This window comes from Microtus pennsylvanicus, chromosome 14, assembly GCF_037038515.1.
Source record: "Microtus pennsylvanicus isolate mMicPen1 chromosome 14, mMicPen1.hap1, whole genome shotgun sequence".
Lineage (NCBI taxonomy): Eukaryota > Metazoa > Chordata > Mammalia > Rodentia > Cricetidae > Microtus > Microtus pennsylvanicus.
The window spans coordinates 44,618,990-44,633,169 of record NC_134592.1 but is presented as its reverse complement, the minus strand read 5'-3'; the positions used below and the strand labels follow the sequence as shown (position 1 = coordinate 44,633,169).

Sequence of the window (14,180 nt, the reverse complement as noted above, 5' to 3'; positions counted from 1 at the left end):
GAAATTATTGTTCTTCCCATTTATTTATTTATTTATTTATTTGTGTGTGTGTGTGCGCACGCGTGCACACACGCACGCGTGCAGAGGTCAGGGGACAACCTGCAGGAGCTGGTTGTCTACTTCTGTCCTGCGGGTTCCAGGGCCTGAATTGTCAGAGTTGGTGGCAGGTGACCAGATCTGCTGCGCTGTCTCACAGCCCTCCCCCGGCTCACGTTATTTATGTTACAATCAACTTAAAGGGAAACTAACTTCTTAGTTTCCTGAAAAGATCTGGAATGTGACCACCCAGAGCTGCCAGCAGACACAGGCTCTTCTTAGCTGGAGAAGACATCTGCCACTGTGTTTGTGTCAGTGAACTTTTCATTCACAAGAGTTTGCTTGAAAATGTGTGACAATCGATCCATTATACTGCAGACACTGTTTGCTTTCAAAATTAAGGTAAAATGATATTTGGAGCATATTGGATCTCCAAGCAGTGATCTGAACACCCATGGAGAGACATGAACTCTACCCATAATTTGGGGATCAGATTCAAGCCCATCACGAGGAACACTCACCCTTATTATTCTGTGTGCCAAGAACTTTGAGGTGGGGGTGCTCAGTGCAGTCATGGCTTCTCCTGATAATGGCAGGAGACAGTTTTTTCCCTATTCTTTTATGTTGTTTGATTGATTGCCTATCAATAAGCCACATTTTCCTCAACTCATCTTACTCTCAAGCTTGTCCTCCACCCAGGCAGAGAGGTTCAATAACCATCCATTCTTTGTTTTTCCTTTGAGATCTTTCATAACCAAACAGGCGGGATCATCTCCCATTTTTCTAAGCAAAATGAAACAAAACAAACCACACAAAATCAAACCATCTTGCTAGGAGAACTTTCCAAACAAATTAGAGGAAAGAAAAAAGATCATTTCCACCCAATTCCAGTCAGACTAATGGGCGAGCCTCCCTCCGTGCCTCTCCCATGGGCCCATGGTGTGATTGGTCAGTTGTCTACAGGCAGTTAGGCAACTTAGAAAGATCTGAGGAGGAACCGCCAAGCTCCCCATGAAGTCCCCTGAGGGATGGATCTCCAGTCAGCACCATGTGTTTGGAGTTACTGATTTTATGGCTTGGATATGCTCATTTCAGGGTTCCACTCGCCAGATACTCTCTAGGGCCAAATAGGACAGATCACTAATCAATCCTGCAAGCATCTGATGCCAATCATTAATCTGTTTCTGAGCTAAGTAGACATTGATAACCATGTTTTAGCACACAGATCTTCTTTCTGGTCATGCTCCTCTAGACAAGTTCAAAGGGGTCAAACGGCAAGATTGCAAACAGTATTACCCCTTCCTCAGTTAGCCAAAGCATGTTTAACTCACACTGAACTTAAATAGATACAACCACCCCAGTGTGGATTCTGTGTTATACTGTGGGGTACAGGAAGAAAGTGAATCCTACTTCCTCGCCTTCTCATGCAAACACAACTATCGATCTCAACAGCCTTCAGAGAAGGTTCCTTGGCTGGTAACATTCCCAGTTTTGTTTTCCAGGAACACAGGCTGGGACACTAGTACTTGTGATCACAATCACTGTCCTTGTCTGACAAGCACTAGAGAAAGATGAAGGGTGTCTTAGGACAGTGCTACTACCTCATCGTGTGGAGCACATCTCTAGCCCTGCCTGGTTGAGCTTTGAGAGCTGCTCCGTAGGAAAGACCAGCAGAAAAGTGTCTGTCCATGGCTGAGGGTGGAGCCTGCACTCACACAGTGTGTGTGTGTGTGTGTGTGTGTGTGTGTAAGCTGTGTGTACACGTGTGTTTATGTACGCACAAGAGCAAAGGTTAGAGGACAGCTGTAGATGCCATCCCTCGGTCACCAACCATCTTGTACTTTGGGACAAGGTCTCTCATTGGCTTGGAGTCTGCCCGTTAGGTTGCTTTGGTCAGCCAGCAAGCCTCAGTTATCCTGTCTGTCTTTCTCTCTCTCCAGTGCTGGACTAACAAGCGCTTTACTGACTGAGCCATCTCCCCAACCTCACTCATATGGGTAACTCCAGGACGAGAACTGTGTTCAGAAGCAGACATGTTCGTTCTTGCAACTCTATCAAGGACTGGTGATTCCCTCTTCTTCCCTAGGGCTCGTTCCCTTCCCACTGGATCCTGGAGTGGAGACCCTGCTGATAGCAGAGGGCTCTGCTTAAATGGGACAATCGAGATCTACCCAAACAAAGACTCAGTGGGGGACCATATATGTTCTTTACTGACTTTCAGGATCAAGAAGAAAACATCTGTGTGGTGTATGCTGTTTGTAACGGGTTTCTTTTATTTGTTCGACACGTACTGAATAACTAGCATGGGCTAGATGAGGTGTTAGCATTTAGTAGTTGAAAAGCAAGAAGCTGGCAGGAGAACTGACTATAAGAAAATTAACAAAAGAAAATGTGCCAATTATCTTTGATAAGTTTCCTACTTCTGGGGGTGGCAATTTTTATTCTAATATGAACAGAGTACTAAAGAGTTCTAAATATTTGAAAACTTAAAACATCATTAGAAGATGTAGAATAATTTTTATGTGTAAATTATTCCATTTTTAAAAATGTGCATGTGTGTATGCTGCATGTGAAAATGTCCACATAGGCCAGGAGAGGACATTGGAGCTCATGAAGACAGAGTTACAGGGCTGTGAGCAACCTAAAATGGGTTCTCAGACTGAACTGGGACCCTCTGCAAGGGCAGTAAGCGCTTTTAAGCACCTGGGGGGGGGGCTATCGCTCCCATCTGATAAATAACAATTTTTTTTTTGATTTTTCGAGACAGGGTTTCTCCATAGCTTTTGGTTCCTGTCCTGGAACTAGCTCTTGTAGACCAGGCTGGCCTAGAACTCACAGAGATCCGCCTGCCTCTGCCTCCCGAGTGCTGGGATTAAAGGCGTGCGCCACCACCGCCCGGCTAAATAACAATCTTTAATATGCTATTTGGGGGACTCAAAGGGAAAGAGCAAAGCAACTGAAGTTTCCTATGCAGCATCCCCTAATCCAGCTTCCCCCGCGTCCTGGTGGAAGCCCTGGGTGTCTTCCTTTCTGGCAGGCACAGCTTTGAAACTGAGCATTGGGCCACAGCCTCATATGGTTCAGAGCACAGCAAACCAGAGACGCCACTGGGAGCCACACAGACCGCAGGAAAGATGAGTTCCACTGCCGTGTACACAGGCTGCGAAATAACCTGCTCTTGTCGGGAGGACAAGGGACAAGGGACAAGTGAATGAGAAAGCAGACTGTTTTTTCAAATGATCAAACAAGCAGCCGAAGTCACAACTGTGTCCAGCGGGGGTGTAATTTATAACAAAAGGTGGCATCTTCAGCGTTCCTAAGAGTGGCAGTAATTGCTGCTGAGTGCTGAGAAACAAATCTGCTTTGAAAACCTCCTTTTAAAAGAGTGAACCAGCTCTTGGCACTCCAAGGATGCTGCATATTTCCTTGTCTAATCCTCCACTCTAATTCAGAACACCATGGAATTATTTATGAGCAACATCTCTCCTCAGGAGGCCGAGAAGCCTCACACTCTAATTAGATGCACGCTTGCGTTTCCGAAGAGCGCATTCTCTACCTCCACAGAGGGGGTGGAAGATCCAATTCAGTCTTATGAAAACTCTTAGGAAATTTCTTGGGATGTTACATGTTGTCAAAATGAAAAGGACAAAATAATTCTCTCTTCTGGGCTCTGGAATTTATCATTATCTTTCTCTCTTTCTCCATGGTAAAATTTACCCCAAATTAGTCAAGTACAATTTACCTACCTTGAAGACTTTTGTTCTGAGAATGAATGTTCTAATTAAGTTAGTTTTTGGAGAAGCCCAGATGTTTTGAGCCAGGCAAAACAAAGCAGAGGCTTGGGGGAAAACATATTCAGGGTACATGTGTTTTTTCATATAGAATAATTTCTCAAATATTTAATTTAGTGCTGAATATTCAATATTATAGACATAACTTTTAGACCCACCAAGACCTTGGAGGAGGCAGTGATACCTGGCATCTGACCTACATTCAGAATATAGTAACAATATACAGCATTCAATGTATAGTAACAGAATGCAGTATTCAATGTAGAGTAACAGTGCTTGATTGACAGCCACACTGAAGAGCGGGAACAGGGGAGCACTAACTGCAGGAATTCAGGGTTCTGTGGTTTCACGTATGAGAGAAATGAAGCCTCCAAAGGGCTGAGGAACACATCCTCAACTGTGGTGGGGTTGGAGGTAGACTGGCAAGATCAGTTCCTGGTGATAAAATTGGAGAGTGAAAAAGCTTTTTTTTTTTTTTTAATGTCGTAGAAATATACAAAAAGGCAAAGTGTATGCCGAGGACCACAGAGTGTCTTCTGATGGCATAAGAGGCCACTTAGGATTGATGGGATGACTTCGTACCATCTACAAACCTTGTACTGCATTAAGGAGAAATCTCTAATTCTCTAAATAGGGTCGCTCACGAGCCCCTGGGAGGTGACTGTGGGGCTCCTTTGACGGTCACTGTTTTCCTGAAGGGTTCTCTTCCTCACGAGGTTATAGCTTCTATGGGAAGGGGGAATCTCAGCACTCTACAGTTTAAAATGAAATGCTTAGGCTGGCCTCGGATTATCAATTATATCTACAAAGGGATTCAGGGCACGTATATCTGAGACCATTTGATGTTGATGGTGTCGGGTGGGGACAGGTTCTGCCTATACTGCTCAATATTTCAGGGTGGTTTCCTTTGATGTGTGGGAGAGAGGCCGTTACCATGGAAAGGACAGTGTGAGGCTGAACTTCTGATCAGGTGGATGCTGGGGTGAGGGCCACTGTGGATATTCCGCCAAGGATTAACTTTCTTTTCTTCAGTGCCCAGGGCCCAACAGTTGGTGGATGGAGTATACAGCCTTATATAAAACATGCTCTTTCATATCCTTTATTTCCTTTTCTCTACTTCCCTAGCTGAGATCTACAGGGGGTGGAGGTGGGCGGGGGAAGGCTAGAAAGCTTCTATTAATCAATAGTTCTGTGCTGGTTTCCGTCTAAGTTGGCTTCGAGCCCCAGGCCTCATCTCTAGTAGCTTTTGAGGATCTCATAGATCTCTGACATTCTTTCTCCTTGCCAATCACTGACCATCACCTCCTGCCTGGAGTATCCATGGTAACACTTGTGGGAAAGGGACTCTTTAGGCTAATTGCCTGAGGTGGAACGGGAGGATGTTCAGAGACACCTGTATGCTGGCCTTAGACAGGTTGAAATGAAGCCCCTTCTATATCTTCTTAAAGCCAAGAGGCTATGTTCTTTCTTACACAAAAGCGTCCCGTGACTCTGGGAATATCACTGTCCTATTTCTGGCTAGAGGAACAGACAAGGCAACTCAACAAGCAACTTCACTTTGGGAGGGTATGCTTACACGCCTGGCAGACTCAGGGTAGCTTTTGTTCTCTTTCCGGAGGTAAAAGCAAGGGACAGGTTTCCAACATCAGCCAGAGTGTGCCGCACCAGCTGTCTGAAAGAACTGGGTCTGAGGTGTTAGTTACTTCACACCTCAGGAGTTTAATTTCCCAGTGCGGGGTGGGGTACCAGTTTCCTTGTATGGTGCAGTAGATGGATTAACGGCCCATCCAAAAACGCCCACACTGGGATCCCCAGAAACCTCCGCTGGGTCACCTTTCAGAGGGAAAGGGACTTTGCAGCTGCCCGTTAAGGTTTTTAAGAGACTGGAAACTATCTTGGGCTGCCCACGTGGGACCACAGGAACCACAAGGGACCTTACATAAGGAACGCAGAGTCAGAAGGAGTCTGGAAGATGCTATGCTGCCAGGTCTTAAGATGGAAGAAAGAGCCATGAGCCAGGAAAGGCAGGTGGCTACTAGAAGCTGGAAATGACAAGGAAACAGATGTTTTCTAGAATGTCCTCAAAGAACCCGGTCCTGCTGACATCTCACCCATCTCAAGAAGACTAAGGGACACGTGTGTGCTGTTTTACACCATTGGTTTTGTGGCAACTTATTGCAACAATAGAAGTCTAATACATTAAGTGCATGCGTACTGTTGCCTCAGGAGAACAGGGTCAATATGAGACAATTGTGAGGGGTAGTGTAGTGTAGGATATAGTCTGTTTAACTGCCTTGGGGTGAGTGATTCTTTTTCAATGTATGACTTTATAGTGAAAAATAGAACAAACAGATGTGTGTGTACATGTATGAACATGTATGTGGAGGGCAGAGGTGGACATGTCATTTGTATTTTTAGACAGAATCTTGCAATGAGCCTGGATCTGGTTAACTGGTTTAGATCAGCTGGCCAGCGAGCTTGAGGGATCCTCATCTCTCAGGCTCTCAGGCATATGGCACCGGGCCCTGCTCTTCTGTGTGTTCTGAGAACCTGAATCTGGGTCTTCAGGTTTGTGCAACATGTTCACCAGCTAAGTCGCCTCCCAGCCCCACGATGAATAGTTTAATATGATTTTTCTGTTATATTTCACTCTCCCTCAAATATTTTCCGACTTTCATTTCACGGCCATCCTTCCTGGACCTTTTTGTTGGACAATGAGGGGAGTTCTTGGCAGCCTGGCACAAAATAAGTTTTAACTAAGGTGGTGGTTCTTGGCTCATTTGTTTGTGTTTACTTTGTGATGTGGCTACAAAGCCTGAAATATGCTTGACATGCCCTGGGGGCTCTGGAGGGCATGCCGACTTTTAAACGCTTTATATGGAAACCTTTCCAAAATGTACTACTTACGTTTAAATTTTTACAGAAGGCTCTCGGGATCTGGTGTCAGGGGGGGTATTCTTTTTATCTCTTCTCATTATTTTCCTGCTTGCTCAATGCCCTCAACTTCTCTAACAATTCCCCATGTCTTTTTCATATACATATATGTATGTATATATATATATATATTATATGTGTGTATCTGTATACATCTATCTATCTATCTATCTATCTATCTATCTATCTATCTATCTATCTATCTATCTATCTATCTATCTATCTATCTAGGATTTCATGAAGCACAGGCTCACTTAACTCACTCTGTGGCCAAGGAAGATCCTTACCTCTTGACTCTCCCACCTTTCCCTCCCATGTGTTGGGATTACAGGTCTGTGCCGCCACATCTGACTCCCAGCCTTCACTTTAATGTGCTGTTGGGGTCTTAGCAATGAGTCAATGAATTCGCGACTCCCAGGTGCAAACTGGGCACCTAGAAATCAATGAGTCTGGACTTATGTCCTTCCCCCGCTGCTAGCCAGAGGCCATTCTTCTTACTTCGTGGTCAGTCCAAGATGACATTCTAGATTGCAGGGCAGATAGTTTAAGAGGTGTGGCACCACATGCTGCTATCTGAGCAAGCTCCCAGGGAGTGTTTAAAACAGCAGAGAGGCCCCAGATTCCTAGGAGCGGGCTGGACTTCGTGCCATCTCTGGGAACAAGGGGCCAAGCTGGTTTCCTGGGGTAACTGAGACACTCTGCTAGTTAGAGCTTTGGAGCGATCAGATTTCCTGTTGGTGTCAGTTCAGGTAGACTTGGGAAGTTTTTGCCTCATATATCACAGTTCTAAAAATCTGCTTGGATTTCTCTCCCTCTACATCTTTTCTGGGAAGTCCCCCCCCCCTTTAGAGCTCACTACCCACCCCCAATGTGTTATAACTTATTTCACATGGTTATTAGTATGAACCAATCACGATAGTAATCTATGAACAAATAAGGTCAAATTCTTTTAGAAACATTTTTATTTTTAGAAGCGACTATCTGTTATTTTAAACCTCAAGGTAGTAGAATCAAGGTGGCACACTACTCTGGAATGATCGACAGGCTCCTGGTATACAATCTATCTGGAAGTAATTTGGAAACGCAGGCCAAGGACCTTAAAAATACCCAGAAGTAGTTCTACACCCAAGAACCTGCCCAGATGAACCTCTACAGAGACCGGAGTTAGAGAGACTGGAATAAAGAGCCGGTTCTGTAGAGGTCTCAATCCTATACTTTCTTCTTAAGAGGCAAGTGAGGGGCAGCTCCTACTCCCCCAGAAGACTGCCAGACGTGAGCATTAAAGAGCTCCAGGTCTTGAGATGCTCAGCAGAGCTGAGCCCCAGGAAATGTTTCTTTCCAGGTCGCCCCCAGCCTCAGGAATGTTACCTGTGCCCCACTCCAGATTATGGCAAACAAACAGAAGGCACTATTGGTGCAGGTAGGCAGAGGGTAATTATGGGAAAACAAACGGAAGTTCCTCACCAGCTCTCGGCCCTGCCTGATTGTTTTTGGTGGGGGCGAAGTCTGTCACGCAGAAAAAGCCTCAGAACAGTGCATGAAGAAGGCCTTGGTTCACAATGGTTTCTACACTGTTTTACAGATGACCTTAAAGGCAGGGTATGGTCAGGATAGCCATTCAATGAGTTAATTAAACTAAATACAACCACGTTTATGGGCCTTACTTTAAAATCTCATTAAAATTCTTCAAAATTTTTAGCTTGCTTATTTTATTTATTTATTTGTCCATTACTTGCATGTGGCGTGAGGGAGGCACTGGCATGCCTGTGTGGACAGAGGACAGCTCTCCTGGGTTGGCTCTCCCCTTCTACATAGGAGTCCTGAGGATTGAACTCAGTACTAGGGCTAGCTGGCTGGAGGGCAGGTGCCCTTCCCTGCTGAGTCACTCTGTCAGCCCCATTTCATTAAGATTAGCAGTTGCTAACATTTACATTCTGTCCTAAGCCAGGTTAATTTGGTTTCGATTGGGACTGGCCTCATTCGTGTGTCAGTCCTGGATCCATTCCCAGAGACCTGCTTTCAGAAACCTGACCTAGCTTGAACTCAGGTGACACTGCTTTGTCCACTAGGTTCAATTATAGTGTGTAGTTTTCGGATCAATTTTCTTAAGTATCGTCGTCTTTCTTCCCTTTGTGGATATGTGTATGTTTCTTTAAGATCCATCCCCTCACTAGCCTGGAAGCCCCACCCAGCAAAGGAACAGGGCCTCCTCCACTGTTTCTACCCACTGTGTAGTACCATGGGCGCTTATCAGACACTCTGATAGACAGACAGACAGAAACATTTGACTTTGAGGGGGGAAATGATCAGGATTCACAACAAAGCACACATCTGATTCCCCTGTGCAAGGTCATCTCTAGGCCGCCGAAGGTTTTGTGACCGAGTATTAGTGACAGATGACTTAAACCACATAATACATATGTGTCATTAACTTGGACTTGCTGTCACATATGAAATCCACCCTTCTTAGATACAGACCTTGGCTCTGAAGTTTGGGAAGAAGCTGCTTCTTGCTAAGAAGGATGTAAAAAACTCTATCACAGCCAAAAGCCTGAACAAATCACCACCACCCCCCCATCCCAAACCAGCAAAATAAACAACAACACGATAAAGTATAACTGCAACAGATTCTCAAATATCTAGGATGGCGTTTGCTCCCTGCCTTTTAGACAACCAAAATGGATGTAGTAAGGTGGGCTTTCTCTATTGTAATGGTTTGGTTGAGTCTCCTTTGAGAACGACAATTCGCTACATTTCCCCTAAATTCCTAAGTCTTGTGTCACTACTTAGAGGAGGGAGAACAAACAGAACAAACCCGAGGATGGAGAAAGTATTGTGTGCGAACTTTATTTCATCATGAGCGAGTCCCTTCCGGGCAGGAACAGAGACCGGGGAAATCTACATGGTGGTCGGGTTGGCTCATTACCACATACATACCTTATATTTGCACATAATATATATAAAAGTCATGGAGGAATGGATTTCTACAACACAGTTTCTTTGTCTGTAGAGAACGTGTTCCGTTAGTTTCACTTAGAAAATGACCCCCAAGTCTGTGACTGTGGTACCGGGGGTCGCAGGTCCACATCCTGTAACTAATAATAGACACCAGGATCTCATGAACATTGCAAGGGACTAAGAAATGACACCTTCCTGCAGGATGAAAGGACAGACAGAAGTACTCAGGGGGCTGTGTTAGTAACTGGTTTGAGCATAGTAATGTGAGTTCTATAACCTAGTGCTAAGGAAAACAATTTTCATATAGTTCCGTTGACAGATAGTAGAACACGGCCAGTTTCTCCCTGCTCTGCATCCATGAACACCCCCATATCATCACGCCACCTTCAGGGCCCTGGGGAAACGTGGCCAGCACCATCAAGGCCTTCTGCATTGCTTCTAGAAAGAACTCTTGGAGGCCCTTAGCATTTAGCGTGGTATTTTGGGGAAAGAGGCAACGGCTCTTAAGGTGGTCGGTCATCCCAGGAGGAAGTTGCTAAAATGTTAAGTCTGGGCAGAGAGCTAGATGTGGTGTCACTGCCATCTCTGTGGGTACGGGCTGTGTGAGTATTTGGTCCTTTACAGAGCCTCTTTGTTGAATAGCTTCACCCAGCCCTTCCCCTCCTCCCCAAAGCATTGCTTTCACAGCGCTGGGGATTTCACCCTTGCTGTGGGATTCAGAGTTGTGCTTGTTTTGAACCATGTGGACCGTTTTAGGGATGACTGACACATGGCGAGGCGTGTGGAAGGTAGGAGAAACCAGCACAGTATTTTTAGCTAACGAAGTCAACATCTTGAACAAAGTCAACATCAGAGATTAGTTGCGGAGAATGCCTAGGGGGTAGGAGGTAACTTCCACGATTAAAACAACACCCCAAAGTCTCAAAATGCTTTGGCACCAGCCAGACATACCCTTCATAGGTTTAGTCTCATGAGCTCCCGCTGCTTGTAAAAATACAAAAAAACAAAAACAACCATTAAAGCCTCAGAGGTTACACCAGGCCATCAAATGCAAGCCTCTTCTGGACAGACTGTCTCTGATGACCAGAATATCTAAAGTACAGACAAGAATCAAATGTCCTCTAGAGAAACAATGTCGTACAGTGACCCCGGGCAGCCTAACCATCCCTAGAGGGAAGGGCAATGACCCACATGACGAGGTAAAGCAGAGTTGCCGGTCTCTTCCTGTTTGGTGCCCACAGGAAATCTCAGTCCTGGTGCCGATGGCCTGGGCTTTGGGTAGGAAAGGAAGTAGTCCTGGCTGGTTAAGCCGGAAGTGCTCAACAGGCTCTAGCACCCATACCCACCGCCAAGATGTTCCGATCCTACGGATCTAAAGTTGGAAAGGATCTACATCCCAGCCCTGTCAGGAGCAAGCAAGAGCTACAAAGACATGGAGAATCATCTGGGCAAAAGTGGCCACTGAGGTGGCCTGCTCTAGAGCTTAAGTGTCTCCATCTTAGACACCAGGGCACATTCAGGCTTTCACGTTCTGCTTCTTCCACTGTAGCTTAGAGCATTAGCAAAGGAAGCCATGGGAACTGCTGATGTGGGGTCTCTGGTTTGCTCACATCCACATCTCATGGGCCTTCTAAAGGCGGGAGAGGGACAGCGGCTCTGGGGCCGGAGACAGTGCAAGTCATGGAAAAACTTGAGGGCTGTGGCTCTGATGGGGTTACCTCCAGGCTGCCAGCCACGTTAGACGCCACGTAGTTCCCGCTCTGAGGGATACTGCTGAAGGGCCTTACCCTCAGACGTCTGGAGGACCAGTGTCTTGCTGTAGGGGCTGACTCCTGTTTTGTTGAAGGCCTTGACGCGAGCATTGTATGTGCTGTTGAAGTGAAGGCCGTCCACGGTGCACATGGTTTCTTTTCCAACATACACTTCCTGTCAACAGAAAAGGGGACCCCACTGAATGTGAACCCCAAGAGGGATGGATTCTGCTCAGTGGTCAGGAGCACAACTTCAGTATCTGCCCAATCCAGACTTGAATTCTATAAGCTATTGAGCTGTTCAATTTATTGCTTACGGCCTCACTTACCTAATCTGTAAAATGGGGACATTGATACCTTCTTTTCAAGATGGGTGTGAGAGCAATCTAACTTTAGATATGTAGTGGGCTCAGTTGCCTAATAGTGATCCACAGCTAGTATTTTAAAAACTGTAATTGGGAATCTGGCTAAGATTATGCTTATGCTTGGTGTTTCTAAAGAATGTCACCTTTATTCATCAGTATGGTTTGTGAAAAGCGTTTTTTCAAAACATGAAAACGTGAGGGTAGTCTGTAGGCTGTGTTCCTAACTTCAGGAGCTATTACAGGGATTATACTTAAAGCCATTGGAATGGAGTTTTTCACTACAGTATGGAGGGAAGGGGCGGTGTGGAGTGGGGGGGGATGACATTTCAAAGGCTTAAAATAAAGCCTAGCATAATGCGTTTTCAGCATAGGTTAGGCATTGGCTTCCCTCCTCAGCTATACACTTTGCAAAGTTCGGCTGACATCATGGTGAGAACAATTTACATTCAAGGCACAAGTTAAAGTAGCAGCCCCCTGCTCCAGGTCTTGGAGAACTCAGAGAGAGGGCAGGGAGTGCTCAGAGAGGGATGGGGAGTGAGTGCTCAGAGAGGGAAGGGGAGGGAGTGCTCAGAGAGGGATGGGGAGTGCTCAGAGAGGGATGGGGAGTGAGTGCTCAGAGAGACGGGGAGGGAGTGCTCAGAGAGGGATGAGGAGTGCTCAGAGAGGGATGGGGAGTGCTCAGAGAGGGAAGGGGAGGGAGTGCTCAGAGAGGGAAGGGGAGGGAGTGCTCAGAGAGGGAAGGGGAGTGAGTGCTCAGAGAGGGATGGGGAGTGAGTGCTCAGAGAGGGAAGGGGAGTGAGTGCTCAGAGAGGGAAGGGGAGTGCTCAGAGAGGGATGGGGAGTGCTCAGAGAGGGAAGGGGAGTGAGTGCTCAGAGAGGGAAGGGGAGGGAGTGCTCAGAGAGGGATGGGGAGTGCTCAGAGAGGGAAGGGGAGTGAGTGCTCAGAGAGGGATGGGGAGTGCTCAGAGAGGGAAGGGGAGTGAGTGCTCAGAGAGGGAAGGGGAGGGAGTGCTCAGAGAGGGAAGGGGAGGGAGTGCTCAGAGAGGGATGGGGAGTGCTCAGAGAGGGAAGGGGAGTGCTCAGAGAGGGATGGGGAGTGAGTGCTCAGAGAGGGAAGGGGAGTGAGTGCTCAGAGAGGGAAGGGGAGTGAGTGCTCAGAGAGGTATGGGGAGTGAGTGCTCAGAGAGGGAAGGGGAGTGAGTGCTCAGAGAGGGAAGGGGAGTGAGTGCTCAGAGAGGGATGGGGAGTGAGTGCTCAGAGAGGGAAGGGGAGTGAGTGCTCAGAGAGGGAAGGGGAGTGAGTGCTCAGAGAGGGAACGGGAGTGAGTGCTCAGAGAGGGATGAGGAGTGAGTGCTCAGAGAGGGAATGGGAGTGAGTGCTCAGAGAGGGATGAGGAGTGAGTGCTCAGAGAGGGAAGGGGAGTGAGTGCTCAGAGAGGGAAGGGGAGTGAGTGCTCAGAGAGGGAAGGGGAGTGAGTGCTCAGAGAGGGATGGGGAGTGAGTGCTCAGAGAGAGGGCAGGGAGTGCTCAGAGAGGGATGGGGAGTGAGTGTTCAGAGAGGGAAGGAGAGTGAGTGCTCAGAGAGGGATGGGGAGTGCTCAGAGAGGGAAGGGGAGGGAGTGCTCAGAGAGGGAAGGGGAGTGCTCAGAGAGGACGGGGAGGGAGTGCTCAGAGAGGGAAAGGGAGTGCTCAGAGAGGGACGGGGAGTGAGTGCTCAGAGAGGGAAGGGGAGTGAGTGCTCAGAGAGGGATGGGGAGTGAGTGCTCAGAGAGGGACGGGGAGTGAGTGCTCAGAGAGGGATGAGGAGTGAGTGCTCAGAGAGGGATGGGGAGTGAGTGCTCAGAGAGGGAAGGGGAGTGCTCAGAGAGGGATGGGGAATGAGTGCTCAGAGGGGCGGGGAGTGCTCAGCACACATGCATGCAAGGTAGCGAGAGGAACATGAGACCTTGGGATGGCAGTAGCCTTCAATGATTTTAGATATGATGCTGTTTCCATGCCTGTCAACACAAATGTAAATAAAGGCTTCCCTACCAAAGGAGAGAACTTGAGGAGAATTGTAGAAGACTGGAGTGGAGTAGGTAGAAGGCAAGCTGCGTGTGTGTGTGTGTGTGTGTGTGTGTGTGTGTGTGTGTGTGTGTGTGATGGCTATTTTGGTTGTTGGCTTCACTCCATCTGAAATAAACTAAAACCCCCAAATGACTGGGCACACCTGTGAGGGATTTTTTCTTAATTAAATCATTTAAGTGGGAAGACCCATCTCTAATCTGGGCCACACTTGCTGGCAGCCTACATAGAAGTGGAAGAAGAAAGCCTTTCTCTTTGCCTGCTTGCTTTCGCCCTCACTAG

At 47.0% G+C, this 14,180-nt stretch overlaps 1 protein-coding gene across 16 annotated transcripts in view; it reads right to left on the bottom strand.

Annotated features, from left to right (window-relative positions):
- Trim9 (tripartite motif containing 9) overlaps positions 1-14,180 on the bottom strand; it is a 108,322-nt gene that overhangs the window by 11,952 nt on the left and 82,190 nt on the right. For 10 of the 16 annotated variants that reach the window (XM_075948244.1, XM_075948241.1, XM_075948245.1 and 7 more), the window contains exon 7: positions 11,507-11,645. In XM_075948244.1, the coding sequence (XP_075804359.1) occupies positions 11,507-11,645 (139 nt within the window). The other 6 variants (XM_075948254.1, XM_075948242.1, XM_075948240.1 and 3 more) reach the window with 3 other exon arrangements.